A 22034-nucleotide genomic window follows, 5' to 3' on the forward strand; every position below is an offset into this window, starting at 1 on the left:
GCTCTTGGGATTGGTCCTGGTTGAGTACGAATAACGCATCCTGAACAATTGACTGGCGGCGTTGCCCCGAATCTGATTAAGGGCAATCAAGGCCCACGTGTATCGCTGTTATGCAGAAGTACTCTTGTAGACGGCTTTATGCAAATATTTCTCCGTTCCGAAACGGTTACGGAAATAAAACTAAGGTGATATGTGTAATAAAGCAAGGGGCAGCAGCTATTCTAGTGATAGACATTGAATGGTATTTTAAATATGAACGTTGCACAAACCACACAGCTGCCAGTGAGAAAACTACTAGTGAGAAAACGCATGCTGTTTAACATAAGTAGATGGCAAGTGATTGTAACCTGAAATATCCGCGCAGTCTGATATAAGCCTGAAATAATGTCGGGCACTTCTGATATGTGGAGAAAAGGAAGAGGCCACTTTTTTCCCGCACATTCTATAACGCCGTTGGCGCCTTGATGAGTTCCCACTTGAAGGGGACTGAACTTCGATATATGGTAGAGCACCTTCGTTTCTTTTTGTTGTGTGTGTTCAAAGTACTGGTAAAAATTAATTATGTGCTTGAAATTTATTTCGCTGGACTTGTTTTACTTTTCCAGTTGAGTCGGTATTTCTTACGACACTCTTGCTATCTTTGTGATCTTGAATTTATTTGATAAAAACTGGCCCTCAATTCCTTCAGTAACAACGGTAATCCCATTTGCTGAAAAAAGCACACCTTGGAATTGAAAAAAAGGCTTCTAGCCAAGGCCAGCTCTCTAGTAAGTCATGCGGAGGTTCAGAATGGCCTTATTTAAAATTACTTGGTCCTGGCATCTGTAGCCGCCCATCCGTTTATTTTCTTTCTTATTGAAGGCAACCAGCCATTGTGCGCGAGTTCTCGCGAGTCGTAATGGCAAGCGACGTTGTTTCCGGGCATCCCGCAAGCTGTTCTTATGCGGAATGAATTTATGATCATAGGAAAAGTCTGCGAGAAACCGTTTGATCGATCTCACGCCTTGTCGACACTAATGAGTATTTTTTGAGAGGGCAGGGAAACTTATGCTCTCGCCGAAGAAACTCTAGAATGTCTGCATTTATGTTTTGCGGGAAATACCGAGGTTACGATCAATTCAACCCGTTCGAGCCGTGTTTTATTACAGAGAATCAATATACCGCCGCCCAGGGTTTGAAGCACACCGTTCTCGTTCAGGCTTTTACAATTAGCTGTTTAGCTGTATTTAGCTTCCTCAGTGCGTATATCGTCTGCCGCACCAACTTCCGCACGTAGCTTAATATGGTGACGCCATGAAACTTAGCTCGACTCTCCAGAAGGAGGCGTCACAGTAAGCACCACCGTTTCCTTGGGCTTTCCCTGGGCTCAGCTCAGATTGGCGCAAATCGATGTCTTTCAAACTTTTTCCATGCATTCGCCGCGCAAGGCAGCCTTCCTTGTGTGCAACTCGAATGGGGAATTCTGAAATCGGATTTTGGGCTTCGAACTCGCCTACGCTAATCTTTCTGGCCACTGCGGCATCTTCGTTTGTGTGTTTCATGGCTGGCTTAGGTTCATCCTTGGACATTCAGAAACTCTCGGCTTGTTCTTCGGTGTAAGATGTCCCTTTTTGCTTTGTTTTTTTCGCTCTATGCAATTTTATATGCGCTGAATGCACGGGTAGAGCTGAATTCTATAACGGAAAATTTTGTTTGGTATCTCTTTTTTTGGGTGCTGTACGCGACTTTACACCATAGAACTCGGCTATTGTGGGCTTCCATTGAACAAGTTCAAAAAAGAAAACATGACCATCGTAGGAGGGACTGCAGTAGTAAGAGCGCGGGTGCAACAAGTTCTTTTGTAAAGGGGAAGGCAGTTATTCTCGATAATCAATACAGCTCTTCGGTAAAAGCACTTACAGTTGTCGTTGCAAAAACACAGAGAATAAACGTTTATGCGAGCAAACTGTGGGGGTTGAAAAAGAAATCTTTTTTACGACTTCTAAGTAAAAAGAATTCCCCGGAAACTTGAGTCTGCTAAAGTGCTTTGAAGGGGAAAGTATAACGATTATCAAAGACTTCTTTGCAACTGCATCGTGTTTGCGTGTTTCTTCGTTTTCATTTCATCGTCTTTTAAGACGCTTAGTGGGACGGGCAGATTGTCCGCGAATTCACGCGGTAGCTAACTTACATTCAGAGTTCGCCTCCGTGTGCACTTGTCCTACTCACGTGCCGCCACGTTCACCTGTCACGGGGCATGCACCAGGCCAAATCTAGTCACCCGCCCCCCCCCCCCTCCTGGCAGGGTGCCGGCTTAGCGCAGTGGTAACAAACGCACTTGGCTCCTGTTCCGGAGACCAGGGTTCAAATCCCACACGAACCCAAGTGCGTTTTTATTGATTTTCTCTTTGCGGGAGGCCGTTTGGGTACCACGCGTGTTGACGCCTGCGACGACAACAGCCACATTTAGGGTTTGATGAGACATCTACAGCTTCCACAACAATGAAGTATTTTATTTCGGTATTCTATTTTATCGGTATTCATAGTATTTTATCGGTATTTATCGGTATAAGTATTTTATCGGTATTCATAGTTTCTGTGGGAGCTAGAAAATCTAGGGCAATTTATCATTTGCTGAGAAGTTCATCGACCACTTCGCATTACTTACTCCTTGCTTACTGTTCTTCCATGTGATTGCTCGTAGTATTTTCAACGATAGATACAAATAGCGCAGATAACGGTTTATGTATTTGCAATTCATAGTGATCTAATTATTGTCCCATCGAAAAATTCGCCTATGCTTAAGCGCGTATTCAAAATTTGAACTTACCAATATCGATTTTTTTCAATTAAGCAGAGCACAGCTTTGTCACGAGAATGTCATCGAGCGATAGGTTTCTGAACTCGCTGGTACGCGTTCCCTGTTAGTGCGGTGTTAGCCTAACTCGGCCGATTTCGCGTGAACGGGTATATACCTCCCTTCATTCGGAAAGCCTTCCGTATTGTACAGTTTATAACTTGCTTGCACAAGGGTTGATCCGCTACACGTGAGTTCCTCGCTAACCTCTTGTATTATAAAATGTCAGAGCGGGTAATATTAGCCAGAGTAAACCCTTTTATCAAAAATAAATACGCAATCTCTATACCCCAATGTGTACGGCTATCGGGCAGGACTATCCATCTGAGGCTACATGTTGAAATTTTGGCAAACCCTACGTTAGCGGATGCTACAGCGGTACAGGCTCGGCACAAAGCGCGCGACTGAGTAAACCACACGAGTACCTTCGAGGGGCTTCAACGTATAGGACCAGGAGTTAGCGTCTACAACTACCTGCGTGCCCTCCCCACACATAGAACGGTATCCCTGATTTTGGGAGATCTGACGCTGTCAGTTATACAACTTCCATCGTAGCGTACTTCACATGCATCGGTCATTTCCCCGTTGCGTAACACCCTTTGCGTTACATAACGCAATACTGGAATTGCGTTACACCCCTTACTAGGACGACATCACACCCTGAGTCACTGCAGATAGTGATTCGCTAATAGAATCCACCCTACAAGCCGGGACAATAGCCGCAGAGGAAGGCATGGCTTTCACTGTCTTTTACTGTTTGTGAGCCAAGCACGATCTATTAGTCCTTGAACAAGCAAGACGACGCTTTCCAATACTTCAGCATTACGAAGATGGAAAATCGAAAAGTGTACCGTCGAATCCGAGGTACCCCCAGGAGTTCCCACTGACGTATTTCTCACTGGAGTTATCACTGACACAGGAGTTCTCACTGACACAGGCGTATTTAATACATCGCCATAATTTATGGAGTGGCATCATACGGCATAGCTTGGCCGCCTGAGGGGCAGTGCAGCCGGCACAGCCTTCCTAGACAACCTCTATACTACTTGTTGGCTACTACAACCGCCCGAGCCAAAATCATCCATTGAAACCGTGACGAGAGGGAAAAATATGTTTAAATGGCCCCGCCCGCGCAACCTGTACCCACAATGTGATGCCGAGAGAAAAGGGCAACAAGCCCGTGCGTTCAAGGGTCCCTACAACGCTGCTGATCAACGCATCACTCTTACCTGCTTGCGTAGAAGCACTGCCATAGAAAGCCACAGTTATTGCCGTCCCCGGGAGGGATTGCGCAATTTGCTCGTCGCAGCAGATACCTCTACCGACTTCCGCTTTGCTTCTGTTGGTATTTTCATTAAAGTTGCTATCGATTGGTTTTCTTGTTAACGCCTCCAATAACCGGCCAACACGTATAATGTAGCTCTATTGACGCCAGTCGAGAGCTCTGGTGCTTAGGATTGGACTGAAGTTTCAATGGAGCAACTGCCTACTACTGGTTCTATTCTTATTGACTCTTGTATGAATAGAAATATTGTAAATCAAATAATGCAGCGATGTCTCCGCGTTGAGATTTATATCAACTGTGTGCATGCTATATGGTTCCTTCTGGTCAGTGGTTCTTAACCGTGCACTTGATGTGGACTCGTAATTTCGGTGGCAAAATAAAACTTTGGAATGCAGCGTAACCCGAAGAAATGTGTTTTTGCACATTACTTCTTTCACTCTTTCGGTGCATCTGATTTTCACCCATCAGTGCTCCTCAAGTGTAGGGGCACATGTGCTTTGCGCACAAGTCAACTAGGTATGCCTTGCAAGAAAGTATCATCATCATCAACGGACAGGATTATGCGCACCTCTTGGAGTACTGTCTTCATTACCGCTGATTCAGGCTGCAAATGAGCATACCTGTTTGCAGAATAGCCTCAGACGAGAGCTGAGCAACCTCACTAGATTTAAACTTCAGCTTGAACATCGCTCCTTGAGATGAGACCCCAGGCTGCGACCTCCGAAAGAGGAAAGTTTTGGGATTTTAAACCGTACTAATTCTGGAAAACTTAACATGGAACGGAGTTCTCGTGTTAAAATGCGATTTTAGATCAGTACTTCCGGATTTCAGCGTGGGCAATTTTTCATCCTTTTGTGACTGGACTATACGGGACCGGATACAGCACATTTTTCAGAGAATTGCCCCATAATAGGCGGGACAATCGTTGTTATATTGTACGTGATAATTAAACTCGCTGTTTAGCTTGAACAATACATGTTCAACCCAACCCAACCCAAGGTCAACCCAAGGTTGTCATTGCGCGGATGGCTGATAACCCGTATTTTAGGGAAAGACACAGGGACACCACCGCTCGACAACGCAAAGTGTTTTTGTGCCTTGTAGCAGCGTGGGCTTCGCGTTGGCGAAGAGTCACGCTGAGCAGCTAGCGGCTTACGAACAGGAGTTGGGATTTGTGGTCTTCGTGGTGAGCATTACAGCCTACATAGTCCTTTGATGTATAAGTATAGTGTTTTGGTGATAAGATTGTAAAATTCCTAATTGAAATGGGTCGTTTTTGGGTTATGTGAATGCGTAATACGGTGGAAGACACCACGGATAAAGCAATGGCTGTATCAGGATTCGTGGGCAGTGAATACAATTGGTTATTGCTCTGATCGAACGGGACGGTGATTTCATTTCGTTTTAATATATCCGCCTTGCTGAGCCACTTTTTTCTACACCGATTTCTTAAGGTGGGTGTGAACAGACATGCTTTTACTGCGTTCCTGCCTGCCGGTCTGGCTACAGAGCAGCGGCGGCCGCGCCCGATGCGCTCCGATCTGCGGTGGCGCCCCTCGCGGTAGCCTTTGTCCCCGTACGAAACTTGGCCGGGAGTCTGTTCACGATCTTACACACAGAATTGCTTACCAAAAAAGTTTCTTTTTCATTACACGGCTCTAGTAAAAAAAAGGTGCAAGGGCAAACGCAACTGTACAAAAAATATCGACACTTTCTGATGCCTTAGTGTCCTATACTTAGAATCCTTACTCTTTTAAGTTCTCCAAAGTAATAAATACCTGAGAAATATCTGTTTCAGTTTTGCTGAAGAAATTTTTCCTTCCAACTACGCAAGTGAAACAATCCAGGACAATTGGTTCTCATGAACTAAATAAAGAGAGCGGAAATGTGTTTAAATTATATCTGTTAAAATAGATACCTCCACCGTGTTTTCTATCTTCAAGTGAAGCTATTAGTTGTAGAAATGTGGAGCTTCCCCGCACTACCCACTGACTGTGGCAGCGCAGTCGCTAGGTTAATGGGCTGCTCTGTACAGTGACACGCCCAGAAGCAACAATTCGTTCCCGTTTAAAAGATACACGGTATTTTAAAGCTGCCGTAAGTCTATTTCTCCAGAATGCACGTAAATGGAGAATAATGACGATGAGAGACTGCGAATAAAGATATAAGTTAGGCCAGTGACGGTAGTCTTTTACTTTGGACATACGTAATAATTTGTTATTTAAGAGCAGTGCGGCAATGCACCGCGGAAGTTTTTAGTAAGATATGGATCCGCATAACTGTTATCACGACCCGGGAGTGTTAACCCATGCATTCCTTGAACGCGTTTGCCTGCGTTTTAGGGGACCCTGCAAGAATTTTTTCGACATTTTTTCGGAGTCTTAAATGCTTGCAGAAGGTAGTCGCTTAACACACCAATACCAGAGTCCTTCAATGCTTTTCGGGTCATAAAACTCCCGGCCAAGTTTCGTACGGGGACAAAGGCTACCTCGAGGGGCGCCACCGCAGATCGGAGCGCATCGGGCGCGGCCGCCGCTGCTCTGTAGCCAGACCGGCAGGCAGGAACGCAGTAGAAGCATGTCTGTTCACACCAAATTTCTGCGTCACTCACAAAATGATAAGTCTATTTCAGCGGCCCACGACACGTAAAGCGAAAGCGCACTGCTGATAAGGCGGCGAGTGTATGTTTTGTCTTACTTCGTGGTCCGTTCCCTGCCAAACGCGCTCTCACCACGCCCCCCTCTGCCCTCCGATCAACACCAGCGCCGCGGCGCGGCCTGCCTGGGCAGCGAACGAAGCTCTCCCTAAGCGTGACGGCGAAGTTTCATGACCAGAAAAGCATTGAAGGACCCTGCCAATACTTATATAAGGGGTCGCAGGCTACGTCAGCCAAAAATTACGACTTTATGCCAATGAGATAACTTAGAAACTTGCTCAGAAGCTCTTTCTCTCTTTCCCAGCCCTGGCGCTCTTCAACTGCTTGAATCGCAACGTGTCATCACAGTAATACAGGACCCATTGGCTGGATTCCTTTCAGTTGCAGCAGTAAACGCATTCGATAGCCACTTTAAAAAGAAAGCCATAAGAGCCAAGCAGAAACTGACGGCGTTATCTGCTGCGAAGAGCAAATCACGCAGTGTCGCTCCGCGCTGGCGATAACTGCAGCTTTCGCAGTGCTTCCAAACGCGAAGGAAAGAGGGAAGGCGTTTACCGGAAGTGTTGGAGAGTCTCTTTAAGGCGATAGCATTAAAAAAATTCCCCGCATTTCCCCGAGGGGAAGAATGTGAAAGTGCGAATGCACGAGTTGAATTTGCGCGGTTCGGTAATGTTCGCGAAAGAGAGATCACACACACACACACAACTACAAAGAAAGAAACATGCATTTATTCACAGACACCTATTTGTGTTGTCGTTGTACTTGATTGCTAGAGCGGATCTCAGCTTTGAAATTTCGTGTCAGTACTCCTTTAAGCGGGTGCATTAGCCCTTCTCACGCCCGATTCTTGGCCAATCCCCACGTGGGTATGTGCCATGTCAGCGGCCAGGCAGCGCGCGCCCATCTCCCCCCGTTGCCAAGGAAGACGAGGAGATTCCTGGCCAATCCCCCACGTGGGTATGTGCCATGTCAGCGGCCAGGCAGCGCGCGCCCATCTCCCCCCGTTGCCAAGGAAGACGAGGAGATTCCTGGCCAATCCCCCAGGTGGGTACGTGCCATGTCAGCGGCCAGGCAGCGCGCGCCCATCTCCCCCCGTTGCCAAGGAAGACGAGGAGCGCGCGCACCCGCAGCTGTTGCTATGCGGACGGCGGCGGACGCTTCAGGCTCGCTTAAAGGGAAGGTGAAGCGGTTTTAGAATTAAAAGAAAAGTTGACTAGCAGCAAGTACACATTGAATAGTTCATGTGTACGAAATATTTTCGCAATACATGCAATAGAAGCGGCGCAATGAGCAAACAAAAGTGGCCCGATGCCCCGCCCCCATCTCGCCGCGTGATGCCGGAAGACCGAAAAGCGCGGGCGAAAACCGGCTGAAAAACGTCATACCTGGACTTCCGGCCGGATCGGCCGCCTCGGCCATGCTCTTTTCGCCGTGTTTCCTTGTGAATGATACTTGTCGTTGTTGGGGTTGACAGCACTTATATGTACAATTTTCGTGTTCAAAAAGTATGCACGAACGCCAAACGGGGCATGCGTTACCATGCCGTATTCCTAAGCAGAATAATGCCACGCCGGGATGCTTGATAACATACGGAAGCGACAGCCGAGGTGGCTGTGCTTGATGACAGAGAATATACTACACTACGTTAAATACTTTGTAAACCGCTCCAATGCGTTTTTTTTTTTTTTTTGATGCGACGGACGTGAATGTTCACATTAGATTCTAGATTTAGGAAGGATCGGGAATACTGCTGTACTTTGCCCGGGGATGTTTCGTTCCATTCCAGAAACCAAGTCACATTTGTTCAGGAAATACTTGTTTCGTTAAACGCGTCGGTTCTCTTTCCCTATGGGCTCAGGACAGTGTTCAAAAAACAATTTTTTGGCGAAACTAAAACAAGGGGCCAATCCTGATAGACGTTCTCTCCCGGCTAAGAGGTAAACAGTATTCCTACAAAGTAAGAGAACCAAGACAACCAGATTACTTATTTTGCAAGTATACATGTCACGATAAGGTGATGTTTGCCTGGAATTAAACAAAAACACCACTTCGAACCACCACCGTGCCATAATTTGTGCTGACTGCGGGGGCCTAATTTTTTGCCCAAGATTCCGTCTGGCTGCATATTATAACCTGGCAAGCACTTGTTGTCACTGAACCTCAAGTGTGCTCCAGTGATAGTCGGTGATATATATATATATATATATATAATGATGATACTAAAAATATTAGGACCGAAGGGTAAATATACGGCCTCTGTCCGACTAGCGCGGTAAATGCTTAAATCTAGAAATGCTGAAACAGGCCAACGATTCATTATCACAAACGTTTTGTGATTGTTACCTAAAGTAACGTAACTACAACGTAACTGCCTTGTCCGACTGGTCTGTTAATTATAACGAGGTGGCCGTAATATTGTAGCAGAATGCGCAACGCACAAGCGAAAATCAAGCCCTACTACAGCCAATAATGCTGAGCAGGCACTAGTATGCTGCATTGTTTTCAGAATAAATACATGTGAAGCAGTAAGACGCCACTCATCGAAGTGCAGCTAGCAATCGCGGAGGCGCCGTAGCGCCGCTGCCGAAATGGAGCGCGCGTGTGGGTCTGTGCACGGGGATGAGTAACGGGGCTGGGGTGGGCGACAACGAACAAAGGAAATGCGGAAGCAGAGTCTGCTTGTTGGTTTATGCGTGTACCGGCAAGATGTGTCTCGCATATACGTTTACAGCGCATGAACGCTATTTTTTCGCGCAGTGCACGTACGGGCTTTTCGCTGGTAGATTGTTTATAAAACGCCCATTAATCTTCGGCATAAATGGTTTTGTGTATAATAAGAAACAGTTAAGGCAGTACCTAATATTAACATAAGGTATAAAATCCCCCTATGCTGGTTGCCTAATTCAAAAATATTTTGATGGAACCCACTAGTCGACGTCACCGTCACTGCTTTGGGGTTCTCTGTCGTGTAAAGCAAATTTAAGCTCCAAGATAATTGAACCAACAGCACGGGAAATTATAAAACAAACTTCCAGTCATGTGCGAAAATTAAACTGCAAGCTAAATTGCCGCAAAGGCAACCGTGCGGTCGTTCGCAATGCTTCCGACAACCCGCGCGGCCGAAGGGTGTCCTCCTTTGACGTCATGACGGGCGCAACCAATCAGGGGCGTCAAAAGACGGAAAGCGCGCGTCTTTCAAACGGGGCCGCGCTTTTTGCAAGATAAATGCCACTTGGACTCATGTACGATAAATTTCGATGTGATATTCGGAATCAGCGCGCAAGAAACTATGTAACTGTTAATCTCACTCAATTTTTTTGGAAAGCGCTTCAGCTTCCCTTTAAGAAGTGCATTCGCACTTAATAACCCGAGAGGTCAAAATTATGACGTCCTGCATAAGTAAAAAACGGCACACAAAACGATAGGCAGCGTAAAAATGAAAGTAACGGAGTTGAAAGAAAAAATGGGTTAATTTGGGTCTGCAAGAAAACCCAGAACCTCCAGAATGCGAGGTGAGCACGAATTTCTTACGCCACCGCAGCTCGACCCTTTTGCTGATTAAACGCTGGCCCAGTTGTGACATTGACTCATAAACGTGTGTTAGAAGCGCGTTTACTGTGGCGTACGTGAGTATTTTTAGCATGCTAATTACAGAAGTACCCAGATAAGCAAGCATCAAAGTGCGTCCCCAATGAATCTGCCCTTTGCTTGAAGATTCAGACTAGGGTAGTGCCCGTCTGACGTTATTAGCGCCACCATGCGGCATCTACTGGAATCTACTGCCGCACGGCGCTGCCTCGACAGATAGCGCGTGGGTACACAGGGAGCGTGGGTATCTGGTGGCCTGATGTTATGCATAACGTTGAAATTTCAGCTTTTACATCATGAACTGCCTCCCGCAGCGTGATGTACAATAAGTTTGTCATTGCCTGGCCGTCCTAGGGCTCAGCGTTACGAATACCCAACGTTAGCCTAGATATAGGCCTAACAAGGGGACTGGCGAAGGCTCTTTAGTGAGGGTAACGGAGAAAAAAATGGGGCGAAAAGTTGATGATGATGATGCGATTTAACATGTTCGGGAGTTGGACACTAATGCTGTCGCATTAACGACGTTTAAGTGGTACTTAGACTGCGGCGTAATTTTTTTGTCGTTGTCCTCTGCAGATTCTCCCGCCTGCAACCAGTCCCAGACAACTGTGTACGCAGCTTCAAGACACGAAGAGGTTCACATCATATGCGATGTTACGGCTGAGCCCCAAGATGTCAGCTTCGGGTGGACCTTCAACAACTCGGCCACAAAGCACGATGTATCCTCCTTCACCAGCTCGGGGGCTCGCAGCGTCCTCTACTACACGGCACGCAAGGAATCTGACTATGGCACCTTCCAGTGCCTCGCAAATAACTCCATTGGTGCCATGAAGATGCCCTGCTACTTCCAGATTGTCCCTGCAGGTAAGCCTTGCCTATCGTAGGCACACCTTTGTGATTGCACTGGAATCAGCACGCAATTGCCTGTCCTAATGTGAATTGATTAGGGCTAATTTTACTGAAACTTAAGCCGTGGGTATTGTGCGTCATCTCGACCTTTCGCTGAAAGCTGTCCCCCAAAAAAGTTGCTAGCCGTAACAATGGTTGCATTTTTTCTTTTCCTCGTGTGTACGGCGGGTTACTCGTATAGCATTTTCTAGGACCACTCCATGTTTTTTTTCTTTTATTCTACATCCATCCTCCCGATGCAAAACACTTAAAAATCGCGTGCGAACATAACGAGGTAAACTAGTAAAGAACTTCGAAAACACTTTACGAGTACTCAATTTCCATCGATGAAATCAAAAGGTCACAATTCAAAGTTCCACATAAACGAAACCAACACAACGAGAATTTCAAAAAACACCTTTTTACATGCGAATTATTAGCTGAGTATATCGAACCAAAACAACAGTTAGAGCTCACATAAAGCGTGTTTACATGGATGTGACAGTAGCGTAACGCATTTGATTTGTCGCATTACCATACCGCATCGCATCGAATGTAAGCAGGATAATTCGCTTGCGGGAAGCGTCGCATCCGATGCGCTAAACCAGGGTAGATCGAGAACGGCAATGCGGCTTCCGGAACGCATGTAGCGGCAGTCGCATCGCATTTCTCGGGTCGGCTCGGGTGTTGGAAACCTTAGGCGGATATTTGATCGCCGCTGTTTGTACAACTGCGGATGACAATCCTTAACACAACTTTTCGCCAAACTATCGTCCCCCTTTTCGTATGTGGAACTTTATTTCCACGAAAATTGCTGTTTGAGCAATCGGTGACCAAGACATCTGCCGTGACCTGTTTTGATTCTTCTGCGCAGTTAACGCCATCATTTGGCCGCTCACCGCACCGCGCCACGGTGCCGGGTCAGCATAGGCTAAGCATCGGGGCAGACGTCTGATCGCCGCTTTGAAAATCAGCGCTGATAACAATCCATAGCACAATTTTTCGTCACACTAGCAACTACTTTCTCGCAGGTGGAACTTCTTTTTCGCGATCAGGTTGACTCGGAAGAGAGGTGACAAGCTGTTGCTACCGTTGTCTGCGCCGGTTCGAGCCGCTGCCGTGCGGGCAGACGGCGTGTGCCGGCGTGTGCGCCGGCGTGTGCGCGGACTGTTTGCGAGAGCAGTAAATGCTTAGCGATTGTCTGCTGTATCCAATTCTTGTGAAAGAGAGATCGTCGTAGTTAACAGGGTGGAACGGGCAACGAGCCGCAGGTTTCGCTTCACCCGCGATAGACGCCAAAACGAACACAAGCAACGTGCCGGCTACCGGAAACTGGTAACGCCGGAAATTGGACACCGGAACTCCCAGATATGACACAGGGGAAGCGCTAGTCTCCAATGCGCATGCATGTAAACGCAAACGTATCGCATTTGCCCGATTCGACGAACCAATGCGATATGCTACTGTCGCATTCATGTAAACGCGCTTATAGTGACTGTATGACTGACTGTGCCGAAACTTGTTTCTTGGATTGGGGATTGTCGAACCTGCGTAACCAACGAACTTGATAAAACTCACCATTTCGCTAAAGTATTGCGAAATGCGGAGCCTCAGTTCCTTTTCGTTTCGTTTCGGTTGTTTGAGAGGGAAACGGCAGGGCTAGATGGCGACCGTGTCGAAAAAGAAAGTTCCGTAATGGCATCTTTTGTCGAAAAATTCGCGTTATGCTCCGTTCCCAACAGCACAGCCTAAATTCCTCGGCAGCACGCAATAAAAACTAAACAACCGTCTTCCTCTATCGTGCTCCGGTCGCTTTTCTCATGCAGAAATTTAAAAGAGGACACCTTTGTACCTTGTCTCAACTTCGACTCCACTACAGTCAATATACTTACATTGACGGCTTCAGCTTGCATAGAAAGGAGTGTTCACAAGAGATGTGATTTTTACTTTTTTTGAGGAACCGCAAACGGCTAATAGAAAGACGAAAAAGCATTCTGCGTGCATTCGACACCAAACAACTTGTTCCTGAAGGTATTGCCATGTTTCTTGTGGCAAGGTTGAAGGAGAAGTCATGGCGTGAAACATTGGACACTTGGCTCTCGAGCTGATTTATGGGTGGGCACTCCTGTTCTAGAACAATACTGGGAGTCATGCTTTTTTTCTTGGAAATCAATAAACCACCAACTAAATCGTTTGCGCACGATACCACACTAACAGCGCGTGGTATGGCGTGATAAGATAACCTACAATTCAGTGGGTTTACTTGGACATAACGCTCCCGGGTAATAAATCACCGCCACAAAGGCGGAAAACGAAGAGGCTAAGCATTCAACTCGGTACAACAGCACTTTACGCTATGAAACTGCAGATTGCAAATGTAGCATTTTCTGCAGCGGAAGGACACCATGCAAAGGACCTATTCAGTGGAAGTGTATTGTGGCCCTCATCATTCACAGTACGAGGATAGTCTAAATTTTCTGGGGAACTTGCAGCAATATAGATGATCTTGCAGCAATATTAGACAACCAAAGTCAAGTTGACGTTATTTTTTTAGATTTCGAAAAGGCTTTTGACCCTGTGAGCCACCAAAAGTTACTCATCAAGCTTAGATCAATCTTCAAAAATGCCGAAGTCGTAGAATGGATAGAAGACTACCTTTCGTCCCGCAGCCAGGTCGTAAACTTTGAAAACGCCAGCTCCCGTCCCCAGACTGTTCGATCCGGCATACCACAAGGATCTGTCCTCGGACCCCTACTCTTTTTAATTTTTACTAATGATATTCAAGATATACCAGTAAATATTCGGCTTTTTGCAGACGACTGCATACTCTACCAGGAAATAACTTGCACCGATAATCAGTTCAAACTAAATTCGTCATCAGCGAAAATTGAATTATTGTGTAAATCCTGGCAAATGAAGGTTAACGCAGAAAAAACTGTAGCGATGACATTAACAAGAAAGCGCCACCCTTTGCCTTTTTTGTATTCCATTAACGGGTCTCCACTATCATCTGTTGCAGGCTATAAATACCTGGGCGTCATAATTACTTCCGACCTGAGCTGGAACGAGCATGTCATGTACGTCCAAAAGAAGGCCATGCGGAAATTAGGATACCTAAGACAGTCATTCAGAAGGTCAACACGTGAAATAAAATTGATGGCTTACAAAACGTACATCAGACCAGTCCTCGAGTACGCTTCTGTCGTTTGGGACCCGTGTACGAAACTTAACATCACCAAACTTAAAAATGTGCAACGTAAAGCGGTGCGATTTATTCATAACAGTTACAGCTGGAAAACATCGCCTAGTACACTTTTGCGAAGCGATAACTTAGACAGTCTTCAACTCAGGCGATATCGTGAGCGGCATAAGTACATGTATTTGTTGTACCATGGCAAACTACAGGCAAATAAAAACGAGTATATTGAACATGTTACTCGGCGATTCACGCGTGCGCAACATTCCAAAAAGATTAGGGAATTCTGTTGTCGAACAGAGTCTTTTAAACATTCATTCTACCCGCGTACCATCCACAAATGGAATAGGCTGCCTGAGGAAATTGTAGAGCGTGATAATGTACAATCATTTATGTCCGCAATCAACGACCACACGCAGTCCGACATTCCCCCTGTATCTTTGTAGTGTTTGGCTGCGCCTGATTGAATGCTTTTCTTGTTCAGGGTTCTTCGTAAATTATTTGCAGTTGTGTTTTCAACTTGTTGGCTTCCCTGTGTGATCTGCTTGCTCAATTGATGTTATGCCGAGCGACAAAGTTGTCGTCTTTGAAGTTCCCCGTTCTTTATTGCTGTTTTATTTTGCCGCGCGGACAAAATGCGTTTCTCTGTTTCTTCTGTGCGCGTTATTTCCGGAGTTGTCTAAAACTATTCCTGCTTCCCTGTTTTTGTATCATTATGTTTGTCCGCTCCTGCCTGGGGCTTCTTAACTGAAGCTGGCAGTACCCTGCAAACAAATAAATAAATAGAATAATAACTATATGCACGCGGCAGCTTGCTTATAAACAGGCGTTGGTCAAAAAAAAAAAAACGCTTCAGTGCCGTTTATTCTTCCGCTGTGGTTTCATTCAGGACAAATCAAGTCGAATAAAGCTGTCACGCTGTGAAGAAGTAAATTACTTGACACTTTAGGTTAACAGATACTGCAACGTGCAGATTGAGATTGAAAAAAGCGGAAATATCTTTTGCGTAAGAGTAGGCAAACAAAAATGCTCAGGACATGAAAAAAAAATATTGTATCAAAGATGCATACACCACAAATTGCTATATGTGCAAACTCTGAAAATGAAACGCATTAAAATTAACTGGCAAAACTTTAACATGATACAAAAAAAAAAAGACGAAAACTCAAGCAATATTATTGCCACCACCTGATACACAGAGTCGGATCGGGCTCAAGGCTACAGAATTTAGCATAAAGTTCTGACCTGGATGTATTACTTTGACGACAAAAAAAGCGAAACACACAGACGTAAGGGATATCGAAGTTTATTCGTAAATAAAGCTCCAGAAGAAATAGTAAAAAACTGCTTTTTTGTGAAATTACCAGGTGACTTTCTGAGTTTGGTTAAGAGAATAATGACTACAGCAAAATTAGCGCAAAATCATTCGCTAAACAAATATTCAGATGTGTTTGACGAGGTACAAGAAACATTTCGATGATTTAGCTATGTTCACGCATTTTAGCCGTTTAAGGTGCTTGAAACTTGTAGCTGCGCGCTGAGTTATTCTTGTGTGTGGCACGCATAGCTCGTGGTACAGTTTGTAGGGCAGCCCACATTATAGCTAGCACTCTGATTAACACATGTTCTTGCTACATATTACATAATACCTCAAAGGTACGTCAAAAAAGAGGTGCCAGTTCCGGAGCTAGGGCGCTGAGCTTCCAACTTTGTTTCAGACTATTGTGGAGTTGCCAACGTCGACCGCTGAAATTGTACTTTTTTCCGCAATACAGTGAGGGGAAAAGGGGGACTTCAGCAGTGCGGGACTGGGGCCTTCCGGCATCACACTTAAGGGACCACGTCAGATGGATTGCAACTGTGCATAAATGCCACCAGGTTGCAACCAGATTCAAGGGATCGGTATTTTTATGTGTGGTACATATGTTGCATCCAACGAAAGGACAGTTTTATTGGCCGAACAACGTTTTTAGAATTTGAAAATGGGAGCAGTTTTGGCTGAAGTTTTGGCTTCTAGTGATTGGCATATAACGTTAGGTGTATATAAATATACAATGCTACTAGAGAAAGCAAAAGGGAACTGTAGGTCCCGTGAGGACTGTTCGACTTTCCCATGCAATAAAGGGCACCATGTTTCTCCGGCATTGAGAAGCGGTTAAACAAATTTTAAAGGCACCCGATGTAATCCCTGCTCCTTATTTTGACACAAAACACTTTCCGATGCACTTCGATGTAGTATAGTTTTAACTAGAATTAAAAGGGATCTTTACACCCGCCGTGGTGGCTCAGTGGCTAAGGCGTTGTGCGGCTGAGCACGCGTTCGCGGGTTCGATTCCCGGCCGCGGTGGCCGTTTTTCTGATGGAGGCGAAAAGCAAAAACATACGTGTGTACGAGATGTCGGCGCACGTTCGGACCAGGAGGTGAAAATTAATCTGGAGCCTCCACTACGGCGCGCCTCATCGCGGGCGTTGCCTCGATGCGTTAAACCCTTAAATCAATCAATCAATCAATCAATCAATCAATCAATCAATCAATCAATCAATCAATCAATCAATCAATCAATCAATCAATCAATCAATCAATCAATCAATCAATCAATCAATCAATCAATCAATCAAACAAACAATCAATCAATCAATCAAAAGGAATATTTACATTTTGGTAGCAGGGGAAGAGAAGGTAGAGGACAAAGACGCAATATCGCGACTTTCCTAATACATTAATGGCCATGAATTCGTCCTTTTACATTCGATGATATTGTGTGCTTGAAGGCATGCATTAAATTCAGTCCTGTCATGGGGTTGGGATACATTATCGCTTACGCCCAGAAAATGTCTCTCAAGGAACCTGAAACCTGTGCCTTCTTTTCGATCGCTTCTCCCAAGGGAGAAGCGACCGAAAAGGGAGTTTCTATTGTCTCGAAACTGTCTCTTCCGGGTATTGCTTGCCTTCCTAGTTTTCGGCCACTCGTTGCATAAAGAGTGCTCCTGAACAACATCTTTAACGTTCGGTTTCTTGTTCAAACGGAGGCAATAGAATTAAAGCTGCGCGCCCCCCCACCCCGTATTGTATTATCTTATCTGTGCATGCATACGTCCTTCCTTTATTATGAGCATGTGTGCTGGCGAAGCAAATTCACATTCAGTATCTCTTTCTCATACATGACCCAAAAAGCATTTGTTGGTAAATTAAGGTACAAAATTAATGACTAGACAAACCACCTGTTCTTCTTTTCAGTTACGAGATCGTTGGTGTGTCAGAATTTTTTTTCGCTCCAATATGCTCTGTTCTGAAACAAGCTTTGGCTTCACTCGCCTTGCCTTTGCAGAAGGCAGGAAATACACGGGCGTCTTCCGTATGTTTATTCGCCTACATTTACTGAGTATTGCATTTATAGTTGTTCGCAAAGTGCTTCGACGCTTCCACATTGCTCTGTATGTAAACGTAGAGTAATGGAGCAAAGGCTGATGCTGTAGTATTCTCTCGTAGTTTTCCACCAAAAGTGTTTTTTATTATGCACGAAAAGCCTTCCCTGTACCACCACACTCAAGCTTTCTCTGCTCTTGAAAAATGATCCCAGTGCATTTTATTTCCGGAGAACCTGTTAGCGGGCCACACAAAGCCTCTCCACGGGCTAGATGTTTCGCGAGCTTGTTCTACGCGATTTTAAATATGTAGAATGAAAAAAAAAGGATTGTAATGTATTGCGCAGGTTTATTCAATTTTTGTATACCACAAGGTGATAAAAAATGAGAACATGAAGCTGTAACCCACATAACAATTACATTTAAAATTATTCTTCTCATTTTATTGCTGCGATGGCAACCTGTTGCCCAGGACAATCACTTAATATCAATCTTGCATAGCGACTCGAGCACGGACGTTTCTTACCTGATGCGGAACAAGAAAAATTGATTTGTTTTTCGTATATAAGCTGACATGACAGATAGCCTGAAGCTTATGCATTGGTAGCTTCTATTTATCCTGTATATTTAAAGGATTTGAGGAATTCGAGTATTTTGAAGACGCAATAATGACTATTCTCGCCTCGACCGGAGATTTATTTTTAAATAGAATTAATAGTCAGCAAGAAGTGTTAGACGTGCGTAGCTTTATCAGGTTGAGTAGAGGAAGTTCGCTGAATAAAAGAAGCGGATTTCCGTCTTCTGAAATTAGTGGCTGATCTTAAGTACCTTACATTTGCTTGAGGCGCGCACTAGGGAGATGTTTCTTTGTGATATAAGCACGTTGTCTGTATGCAAATATATGCCGGTGCACTATAATATGCTATTAATTTCTCAACATTTGTGGCACCAATTGCTGACACAATGGCACAATACAAGCCTCTTATAAACTGGGATAATACGACTGGCACAATAGAATCCTTTTATTTTTAAGCAAAATTGCTGCTCTGCAAAAACATTTTCAAATTAGCGTTCGTGCGCAATAATAGAATATAGAAAACACAAAAAATAGACAAGGGTTTCTTAATACCAGGCGTATGCAATATAGAATACAGCAAAAACTTAAAACAAAATGAACAAAACCTAACTTGCCATCTATTTCGAAAACACGGTTTTCGCGACCTGTCACTTGAAGTGACAAATCGAGGCGTCCAAGTGAGAAACTTTCAGAACTGCTATAGACGTATGCTTCCACTTGCAAAATTTCATCAGCACTGAGGCATCGCGGAAGACGGAACGTCATGCTCGCATTGTATATAGTCACAGGCCACGTTGTGGGAATCATATACTTACGCTGGACAGCGGCTTTGGTCGAGTTACCCCATTTATCACGATCATTGGTCCGTGGTGATGTGGACCCACGGGTGCTTCTACTAGTCGAACTTTTGAGAATAATGCCGGTGGGTGTGCGCAAACCCCAGGAAGGGAGAAAGTTCTTGCACATCAACCCGGATTTGTGAGGTGCATCAACGCCCCACTTTTGAGGAAGCCGAAGAAGCCAAGCCGCGCCGTGGCGCAATTGTTACCCGCTTATTACGACACACCTGTAACTTTTTTGGGGCACAGGATGTGCATTGCCCTCCAACGGTAACGGTAAAACAATTCATCTGCAGCTAATGACACGTATGACGGCAAGATAAAGCAACACGCATCCCTACAACATTCCATCATACAGTTAACAGCCGTAAAGACTACTGCGGAGCCCCGCAGGGCGCAGAGGCCGTAGCCACATGAGGCCACAAACGGTTTTTAAGTTTTAATAGAAGCAATGTAAATGCAAGACAGGCCAAAATAATTTTTTGAGAACACGAAGCTTAAACAAACAGAGCACAACCGTGTTTATATTGCCTCTTAACTATAAGCCTCAGTGTCTAAGTGGCTAGGGCGCGTCGATGTGGAGTACGATTAGTGAGTGGGATTTCCGACCGCGTCGGCTCTCTTTTTTATCTAAGCGAGACATTCACAGGACCGTGACCTTACCAAAGGGGTCTCGCGATTTGTAGCGGCGGCTCAAAGCTGGATAGGAGTTTCTAATCCAGTTAACCTTCCTGATTAATTGGCCGTGTATTTGCTTGCTTCTCCTGCAAATACTGCCGAAAGAGACAATCTTTTGGCACCCGTGACACGTAACTCTCCGTTCTTACCCACTCCTACTCATTATGGGTGGGAGTGGGAAAGAACGGTGAAATTATATGTCGCCTCTCTCGGAAGCGTTTAACGCGTTGTTTCTTCATTTGTTATCGTAAAAACCAATCGTAAGGGTATTTCTAATCAAAAAGGTGGTATTCTGAGTTATGTACCTATATATGGACTTAAATATGCGCGTTTTGTCCTTTGCGCTTAATCATGTGGACATGCACGAGCAATACCACCAGTGCATTTGCAGCGAAGCAAACAGATACGTAGCCAATTTTTCCGCTTGCCAGCAAACAGTTGAATCGAGTAACAGGTAGACTGACCAAAATGTTTGAGTTATGTAGCCTAAGAGAGGCTATCCTCTACGAAATAAACACGGCGACATCCCATAATCATGCAACTCACCACGCTGTTCACCCTTTCAGCAACTCTGTAAGCTTCTCAACTATGCTACGCTCACTCAGACTATCGCAGGAGCGCTTTTATTTTTAACAACTTTTAACATCAGGGGCTATGCAGGATAGCTGATGGCGGACGTCGTTGACGGAGCCGACGACGAGGGGTGGTCGTGCGGAGCGTGACGTCATGGTGCTGCTGTCACAGCGACCGGTGATGCGCAGATACCCTTCGGGAAGGCAACCTTAAAGCTGCTGCTTTACAACAAAACGTCTCCTGAGTACAAATTTGGGCCCAAGTTACAGATCTCAATGTTATCTAAATTATCGGTAGCATCCTGCTACACCATGCTGTATAAATGAGGGAAAGTGTCGGTGTTTTAGTCCGCAGTATTTTCTTCAACCCAATTTAAATTTGTACAGAATCACCCACCTGCACATGGCGTATAATATATGCATCTACAACACCATGCAAGACAGCCTCGTGCATTACAGCTAGGTTGTTTACGTTCGTAACCCATTTGTTCGCAAAGCACGTATAAATAACTGACAGAAATGGATAAATACCCCGTATTCTACGCGGATACTACGGAAACATGTACTTGTCATTAGCGTATGTACAATACCGATGTCCTCATGACCCCTCATCGCTATTCACGCTCGACATTTACATACACTTACATGCAGGGTGCATGGGTTCACTCTATTCACACTTTCGGAGCAGCTGCTTGTGCACCGACAAAGCTTTGCGAGAACGTCTTAGCGTACGAGCTAAATGTCGTGGAGAAAGTGCCTTCCGAGCGTGGGCCCGCATCCTACTATGCTGACATAAAGTGCTCTTTCCCATTAGGTGTGCTCCATATCGCAGTTCATAAGAGCAGTCCTTAATGTAGTTCAAAAATTGAAGCAGGCGCTGTTTTAAACAAGTGAAAAACTCAGTCGAACGATTTTAAATTTCAGAAGAACCACAGAACCTGAGTCGGTGTTAACACTGACAATGAACGTTGCTGTGATATTGCGTGTGGGTAATGGCTGCGTTCTAGCGGACGTTTGGCCTACAGTATTTGTCTAGTGTGCTCGCGGGAGCACACAAAATAGGTTCAGAACATTTCATCAATCTTGGAACAGACTGGTGCCACTCAGTGCACTGAAGTTTCCCAAAGCAATGAAACCCTCATGAGGGAAATTCTGAGCTGAGCTCATTCACTGTTTTCTTTCCGGTGTTCTGCTTTTGTGTAAGTGCATAAAAAAACACGTCTTTGTATGCTTACGTATCTCAGGCATCTCAGGAATCCTCCATAAGGCGGCAAAACGTAACATTCAACCAGTGGCTCGCAGAGTGCTTGAGAAGGCTCGATTGGTACTGACGGGGAATACCATTTCGATGATTCTTCACATCTGCCACCCCATCAGATCCCTCACCAGATACGTTGGCTATGTCTATGTCTGTTTCATTTATTGTCTCCAAAGAATGCTAGACTTCGTCCGAACAACCTGGGGCCTTTGACTTAGGCTGAATAGTCCTCTTGGAAATTTCCCTTCGTTCACTTAGCACCGACGAGGAAAGACATTTGTTGAGTTCTTAAAGA

At 45.1% G+C, this 22034-nt stretch overlaps 1 protein-coding gene across 1 annotated transcript in view; it reads left to right on the forward strand.

The window, feature by feature from the left end:
• LOC144149906 (neuronal cell adhesion molecule-like) overlaps positions 1–22034 on the forward strand; it is a 149089-nt gene that overhangs the window by 101004 nt on the left and 26051 nt on the right. Inside the window, exon 4 of the mRNA XM_077681636.1 lies at positions 10942–11229. Within this exon, the coding sequence (XP_077537762.1) occupies positions 10942–11229 (288 nt within the window). The remainder of the gene's footprint in view (positions 1–10941; positions 11230–22034) is intronic.

This window comes from Haemaphysalis longicornis, unplaced genomic scaffold, assembly GCF_048455015.1.
Source record: "Haemaphysalis longicornis isolate Haplotype H1 unplaced genomic scaffold, Haemaphysalis longicornis Haplotype H1 scaffold_1, whole genome shotgun sequence".
Classification (NCBI taxonomy): Eukaryota; Metazoa; Arthropoda; class Arachnida; order Ixodida; family Ixodidae; genus Haemaphysalis; species Haemaphysalis longicornis.